At 42.6% G+C, this 8189-nt stretch overlaps 2 protein-coding genes across 4 annotated transcripts in view; both read left to right on the top strand.

The window, feature by feature from the left end:
* The window catches only part of senp6a (SUMO specific peptidase 6a), a 42821-nt gene extending 39916 nt beyond the window's left edge, over window positions 1-2905 (top strand). For all 3 annotated transcript variants that reach the window (XM_083790411.1, XM_083790412.1, XM_083790413.1), the window contains 2 exons: window positions 1243-1393; window positions 2035-2905. In XM_083790411.1, coding sequence (XP_083646537.1) covers window positions 1243-1393; window positions 2035-2253 — 370 coding nt within the window. In that variant the 3' untranslated portion in view covers window positions 2254-2905. The remainder of the gene's footprint in view (window positions 1-1242; window positions 1394-2034) is intronic.
* Window positions 2906-5830: 2925 nt separating this feature from the next.
* Window positions 5831-6631, top strand: LOC310876457 (phosphatidylinositol transfer protein beta isoform-like; the record flags this gene model as incomplete). Its single annotated transcript, XM_083789998.1, has 1 exon — window positions 5831-6631. One exon carries the CDS (start codon window positions 5831-5833, stop codon window positions 6629-6631), a length of 801 nt encoding a protein of 266 aa, XP_083646124.1.
* Between the last annotated feature and the right edge of the window lie 1558 nt (window positions 6632-8189).

Below are 8189 nucleotides of genomic sequence, written 5' to 3' on the forward strand. Positions count from 1 at the left end.
GATGATGGTGCATTATGATTGTTTCAGGTAAAGGATGATGGTGCATTATGATTGTTTCAGGTAAAGGATGATGGTGCATTATGATTGTTTCAGGTAAAGGATGATGGTGCATTATGATGGTTTCAGGTAAAGGATGAAGGATGACGGTGCATTATGATGGTTTCAGGTAAAGGATGATGGTGCATTATGATTGTTTCAGGTAAAGGATGATGGTGCATTATGATTGTTTCAGGTAAAGGATGATGGATGATGGTGCATTATGATTGTTTCAGGTAATGGATGATGGTGCATTATGATGGTTTCAGGTAAAGGATGATGGATGATGGTGCATTATGATTGTTTCAGGTAAAGGATGATGGTGCATTATGATTGTTTCAGGTAAAGGATGATGGTGCATTATGATTGTTTCAGGTAAAGGATGATGGTGCATTATGATTGTTTCAGGTAAAGGATGATGGTGCATTATGATTGTTTCAGGTAAAGGATGATGGTGCATTATGATGGTTTCAGGTAAAGGATGATGGTGCATTATGATGGTTTCAGGTAAAGGATGATGGTGCATTATGATTGTTTCAGGTAAAGGATGATGGATGATGGTGCATTATGATGGTTTCAGGTGAAGGATGATGGTGCATTATGATTGTTTCAGGTAAAGGATGATGGATGATGGTGCATTATGATGGTTTCAGGTAAAGGATGATGGTGCATTATGATTGTTTCAGGTAAAGGATGATGGTGCATTATGATTGTTTCAGGTAAAGGATGATGGATGATGGTGCATTATGATTGTTTCAGGTAAAGGATGATGGTGCATTATGATTGTTTCAGGTAAAGGATGATGGTGCATTATGATTGTTTCAGGTAAAGGATGATGGTGCATTATGATTGTTTCAGGTAAAGGATGATGGATGATGGTGCATTATGATGGTTTCAGGTAAAGGATGATGGATGATGGTGCATTATGATGGTTTCAGGTAAAGGATGATGGATGATGGTGCATTATGATTGTTTCAGGTAAAGGATGATGGTGCATTATGATTGTTTCAGGTAAAGGATGATGGTGCATTATGATTGTTTCAGGTAAAGGATGATGGTGCATTATGATTGTTTCAGGTAAAGGATGATGGTGCATTATGATTGTTTCAGGTAAAGGATGATGGTGCATTATGATTGTTTCAGGTAAAGGATGATGGTGCATTATGATTGTTTCAGGTAAAGGATGATGGTGCATTATTGTTTCAGGTACCTGGAGGTGGAGTGGGAGGCCCGTAAAGTGACGCGGCGCAGTTTTGCGAAAGAAGTGATGAAGGGCTCCAGCCCACGTGTGCCTCAGCAGGACAACTTCAGCGACTGCGGAGTTTATATCCTGCAATATGTGGAGAGCTTCTTTGAGGTGAGACGCAGATATTTATGCCTAATCGAAAGTAATTAGAATAGAAAGTATAGAATTATTAAATATATGTCAGTAATTTCTTTGTATTGTCTTCCCTGTTCAATGTTTGATGCTCCAGTTTTCAACGACAGAAACAATTAATTAATGTATGACAATTAATCGTCAACATGAATCCTGTAATCGTGACAGCCCCAGGTGGGTGGGGTCTTCACATACTGTACTGTTGCTGTCGGGCAGAAACCTCTCCCTCCCCCCTTCATAAATGAATGCCGTCACACAAAAGTAGCAGATCTACAACTCGAAACGACACGTTATGAGCTAGTCGATCTGCTACGTTTGCAATGCTGAATTTGGGGTTTCCGCCCGACAGAGACGATGTCCTCCTTTTCTCATTTTATATACAAGAACAAAACATTCTCTAAGTTAGTTACTACCACCCTTTTGTACAATGCTGCATACTTCCAAAGACACACTACTTGCCGCACTCAAATGTTGGGTTATTCCTTTTGTTGTTGAGGGGTTGTTATTGTTAAGTTGTCTTTGGGCCTCGTCCTCTCTCTCTCTGCAACCTTCCTTCCTCATGTAAAATACATAAATGTTAAATAGTGGTGTTTTCTTATTTTCCGTCCTCCTGTCGTCAGAACCCCATACCCAGCTTCCACCTGCCAGTGAACCTGTCCGACTGGTTCCCTCAGCAGCGGATGAAGACGAAGCGCGAGGAGATCCGGGAGCTCATCCTCAAGATCCAAACGCAACAGGAGCAGGACATGAAGGAGAGTGGCGTGGGCCCCTCCTCTGCTCTGCTGGCGCCCCACTCTCCCGATGAGGAGCCCGAAATCGAAGAGACACAGCTGTACTGACCCCAGGGCCTAGTTGGTCATCAACTCCTACATGACCACAACGACGACAACAAAAAAACTGAAGTAAAAAAAAAAAAGACTCGGAAAGCCTGATTCCTCTTCACCCTCCCCCAACTGGTTGGCACCGCCAAGTTAAAAACTCTTGAATGCGGTGCAACGTCCTATCAATTGCCCATGACTTTGCTAGCCCCCTCCCCCCAGCCTCCAAGGCTTTCACCACAGAGGGGCCAATCGTTGATTGTAATGCTGCTGGTGTTTTCACTCCCACCCTCCATATATTCCTTCCATTAACCATAGACATGCAGACACACACGCGCACACACACACACACACACACAAACACAATTTTTATTAAATAAAAAGAAACGTTAACTGTACATATGTTTTTTTTTCTTTCTGCTGCCTTTGTAATTTCACCGTTTTCTGCCTCGTTTTTGGCGTGACAACAACCCTCACCGTTAATTTATGTTTTCAATAGATGTGTTATCTGGATCTGTGCGGAATTATAGTACTGTCATGCTCTTGCATCTTATTTTCTTTTTATGCTTAACGAGTGGTGTAGAAAAAAAAGAGGAAAGAAACAAGAAACTTAGCTGTCATTTGTTTTATTATGTATTTATTGTTTGTTTTTTTCTAATTAAAAAGGTGGTACCACAGCATAAAAATGCACAGAAACCAAACGGATGAGGGGGGTGGTCAATGGGACATTACAATGCATGAGAATATAGGGCACATTTTAGATGGTGGAATCACTCAACCAATCAAAAATGGCAAAAGTAGGAGATCTACGAGCTCCAAACATGCTGCGCTGTGTTTCGAGCTTGCAGCTTGTACTTGCTTAAGTACAGTAGGTGTGTTCATTTACCAAAAAAGAAAAAAAAAAACCCACAAAGTGAAGATTGAAGGTATTTCATCATGGGTGGATCATAATAACCCCCCAATGAATGATTTTTAAATAAATGGCCAATTTACAAGCTCCAATCTGATCCATGATATGTCGCTTATTTTTTTATTTTATTTTTTTACCTGAGCCCAATTCTAAAAACGCCTTTCCGAAAACCTTCAAATTCTTATTCAAAAAGGAAAATGATGACGTTGCAAACTTGCATGCACGGTGACTGCCAGGATTGTACAAATAAGTACTGCAATACCGGCCATACATGGTTAGTCAGATTAATCTATTATGAAACAATAAAAATAAAAAAAATCTGTGATTTGTTAATATATAGGCTACTATTAGAAATGTAATGATCACAACAAAAAACATCCATTATTCAATTAACCTCCTCGAGCAAGGAGTTCTACATTTTCAATGTGGCTAATGCCCAGCCCTAGTCAGAGTCCAGAACAATATTGCTGTCATGGTATAGTAAATATAAAGTGTGAGGATGTCAAATTCCATGTGAAAATTGACCTTTGTTGTCCCAAATTATTACATTTTCTCACAATGCCAGACCTGCGTAATAGTATTTCTTTATGCAATTCAAGGAGTTGTGGACGGATTTGAAATTAATTAAATTAAGTTCTTGGATCTTTTTGGAGGTACTACTTCTTGTGTATTTAGGATACATCTAACTGCAAATATAATTCCTCCACAACAAATCTGACTATATTCCTCAGTCACAAATCGACATGCAAAACTTTTAATTGCTACACGTTATTTGAAACGGATACATTACACAAATCCTTCATAATTATTCTATTCCGATTGCCTTCCAAAGTTTGCACGAGGGGCCTATGTCAAACAATTCACCCCATAGTTGACTCACAAAACCATTTGAACCTCTAAACCAGTGGTTATAAAGGTTTTCTGAGCTCTGGTCCACTTGCAAATTTCTCCAAGGACGATTCTTTTCAAAGTGAAGCAAATGTGAAAATCACACCCGTGTAAAGTGAGTGGTGCAACTCTGTGTGGGGGTCCCCGGAAGTTCCAGACCCACAGGACCACGGCCAGGGTGCCGGCACGGTTCCGGCGAGCCGCCACAAGTCCGAAACGGTAGAGAAATGACAGAGTTACCGTGTGGGGGTCAGTCTACTGTACTGTACTGTACTGTACTCTACTGGCACACCCAAAATCATCATATATACAGTTAATATGTTTGTGTGTGTTTCACGCACAGGTGGTGAAAAACAAATGCTATTTTTGTGCTCAGACCTAGCCACCCAGCCACACACATAGCTCCATAAGGGAGTGGTTGCACCACTCAAAATATTTTAATGAACAAAACATCCCCCACACTGCTCTTGCTTAGCAGAAACGACGTTTCGGCCCCACTGGACCTTCATCTTTGTGTCTCCATCATCCATCTTCAAGCTTATCTGTAGTCGGGGCGCAGGGGCAACAGCTCCACCAGAGAACTCCAGACTCCCTCCCCAGAGCAACATTAGTAACTTCCTCCTGGGGGATCCCGAGGCGTTCCAAGGCCATTGAGTCGATGTGATACCATCTGTGCCCTGGTCTGTCACGGCGACATGCCTCGAAAACCTCCCTATGGAGACGCTCGAGAGGCATCCTAACCAGATGCCTATCTCTAGGGAGATGCCAGCCACCTGTCGAAGAAAACTCATTTCGTCCGCTTGTATTCGCAACCTTATTCTTTCGGTCATGACCCATACTTCCTGACCATGGTAAGAAGATTGCTCGGTAGACACTCTAGACAGAGAGCTTTGCCTTCTGCCTCAGCTCACTTTTCGTCACAACAGTGCAATACAGTGACTGCAATACCGCCTCTGCTGTTCCCATTCTCCGGCTGATCTCCTTCTCCGTCCTCCCTTCACTTGTGAACAAGACCCTGAGATATAGTTAAATTCTTTCACCTGGGGTAATGTCTCATTCCCTACTTTCTTTGTGTCTTTTTGTCTTTGTGTCTTTTAAAATGAAATTGGAAATGGTTAAGTGTGTCTAGTATAAATATTTAACCTATGAAAAGTATTAACAAGAGACTATTGACTATGATTGATCTATTGGCAACCAGATCGTTTTTGAGGGGCGCTAGCCCCTCCAATGTCTGGCTTTCGCAATTATGTCATATGGCAGCCAAGTCTATGGACTATTAATGTTTGTTCAGAGCACTTTTAACAGAGTGGCAGCAAAGTTTATGGACTTTTAAAGGTATATTCAGTGATTTCACTTAATTCAAATATCACTTATTCTTTTGTTTTGTTGTGATAATCCTCCCTACTATAGAGTGTGCTGGCCATATAAGGAGTTCCTCCCTGTCCCCAGTTAACCCCTGGGGGTCAAAAAACCTTAGGTTTCGTTTTTGACTCTCTATCCTGATTGGACGAAAGGCTGGGTCCCACAGCCAAAAACGAAAACTAAGGTTTTTTGAGTGAAATCACTGAATATACCTTTAATTGTGTGACGACATGTGTGACGACATGTGACATGTGACATGTTGAGTCAATATAAATGACATCCTGCGCCCATCACTTTACACCGGGGTGATTTGCATTTGAGGGAAACGAGGTGGAGGCACCAAGCGCCTTCTATGAACAGCGGCAGACCAGAACAACTGTTTTTAACACCCCCCATGCCATGCACGCTGCGTTTTAGACAGAAAATACAGCAGCCAGAATGATCATTAAAGAATATCAAGTCGTCCTGCCCATTTCAGTGGAGGAGTACCATGTGGGCCAGCTGTACTCGACCGCACAGGCTAGTAAGAGAGAGACGGGCGGAGGGCAGGGCGTGGAGGTGGTGGTCAATGAGCCTTACGAGGAAAATGGCATGAAAGGCCAATACACGCACAAGATCTTCCACATGACGAGTAACCTGCCTAGAATCGTCAGTATGCTGGCGCCGGAAGGTTCTGTTGATCTCCACGAGAAGGCCTGGAATGCATACCCTTACTGTCGGACAATTACGACTCACCCATACTTTGACAAGGACAACTTCTTCATTAAGGTCGACACGTTGCACAAGCCGGACATAGGAGAGGAGAATGTTCACGGATTAGACGCAACTGAGTGGGAGAATGCCGAGGTTGTTCACATCGACATTGCAAGTAAAGTATCGAAAGGCGACTACAAGCCTGATGAGGACCCTGCTATCTTCAGGTCAGAGAAGACAGGAAGAGGGCCCCTGGGACCTGACTGGAAGAACGTTGCGAGTGACTCCAGTGGTCCTCGCATGTGTGCCTATAAGCTAGTTACAGTCCAGTTCAAGTGGTGGGGTCTGCAAAGTAAAGTGGAGAACTGGGTACACGGCAAGCTAAAGCGCTTGATCACCCTCTTCAATAGACTGCTGTTTTGCTGGATTGACAAATGGATCGACCTGTCAATGGACGAAATACGATGTATGGAGGAAGACACTCAGAAGCAGCTTGATGAGATGATGAGGGAGAAAGGCGAATACAGCGGCATGGTTTTGGAGTGACTAATGGTGAAACTAATGAAACTGACACAAAACCCAGAAAAGTCCAAACTCGACTAGTCCCCGACTAGTCTATTTGCCAACGAGGCCAACAGCAGCTATTGACTCTGCCAGGCCGAAGGCATGCAGGAGGAGATTACGTTTTCACCTGTACAGTATGTCTATCTCACAAACCACTGCACTGATAAGCACCACATTCTTTGTTCACGCTGCCAGCCGGAACTCAATCCCTCAACTCAATTTGTTTTGTGTGAATTAATAATCTCTACAAGCGTTCACAGTGTATCACATTGTGATGTGTTGTGAGCTCCATTTTCACAAAAGTGAGCTTGTAGATCTATTTTCACAAAATTATTAAAATTGGCTATTGGAGGGCCGACGGGTGGGCGACACACAGCTGTGTCAATCACTCCGAAATAGCCATAAACATATACCCGATACACCCTTATGCATGTCATTAGAACTCAGATATAACCAAAACAAATCACACCCGTGTGAAGTAAGTGGTGCAACTCCGTGGGTGGGTCCCCGGGGGGTGTGTGGGGGGGGGGTTCCAGACCCACAAGGAACGCACCCAGGGTGCCGGCCCGATTCCGGCGAGCCGCTCGCGTCCAAAACGGTTGAGAAATGACAGTCACCGTGTGGGGGTCCCTCTACTGTACTGTACTGGCACACCCGAAATCACCATATATACAGTTAATATGTGCGTGTGTGTTGTCCCTGTGATGCAATATGTCTTGTTGCACGTTGACCCACGTTGACCACTTGACCCACATTCTAGTGATTCAACGCATGGAATTTTAGCGTTAACTCCTTGCAACCGTTTGGACCCAAGGAGTTGCATGGTGACCCCTTTGGTGTGGTTAGGGCTTAAGGTTTAAAGTGCTCTAAACAAACATTAAAAGTCCATAGATGTGGCTGCCACTCTGTTAAAGGTGCTCTAAACAAACATTAAAAGTCCATAGACATGGCTGCCACTCTGTTTTTAAAATGCTCTAAACAAACATTAAAGGTCCATAGACTTGGCTGCCTTGGCTGCCACTCTGTTAAAGTGCTCTAAACAAACATTAAAAAGGCTGCCATATGACATAATTCCAAAAGTTCCATGTTAACTATGAATTATGTTCTGTTATAAGCTTTCAGCTTCTACCTATTCCTTTTGATCACCTTCGTGTTTTGTAACAGCTTCCATTCATTGTAAATATTGTATTTGAAACTGAAGGATGATCAAATAAACTGAACTAAACTAAACCAGACTTTGGAGGGGTTAGCCGCTAGAGCCCCTCAGAAAACAGATAGGCCTACTCAAATATACTAAATATGAACTTAAAGACCACTTCACCCATTTTCAACCTATCTTCACTGCTCATTATAATATGGTACAATATGGTAAATATGGTACAATTAATTTTTGTCTCAGACAGTTCAGAATCCTCCTATACCAAAAATCCAAGAATCCAATCCAATAGAAACTGCAATATTTTTGTTCCTGTAAAGGGAAGCCATTGTTCTCGCGTTTAAAAATAAATAAATAAAAATAAATCACACTTGTGTGAATTGA

Source organism: Protomyctophum parallelum, assembly GCF_964188405.1.
Source record: "Protomyctophum parallelum genome assembly, chromosome: 19".
Classification (NCBI taxonomy): domain Eukaryota; kingdom Metazoa; phylum Chordata; class Actinopteri; order Myctophiformes; family Myctophidae; genus Protomyctophum; species Protomyctophum parallelum.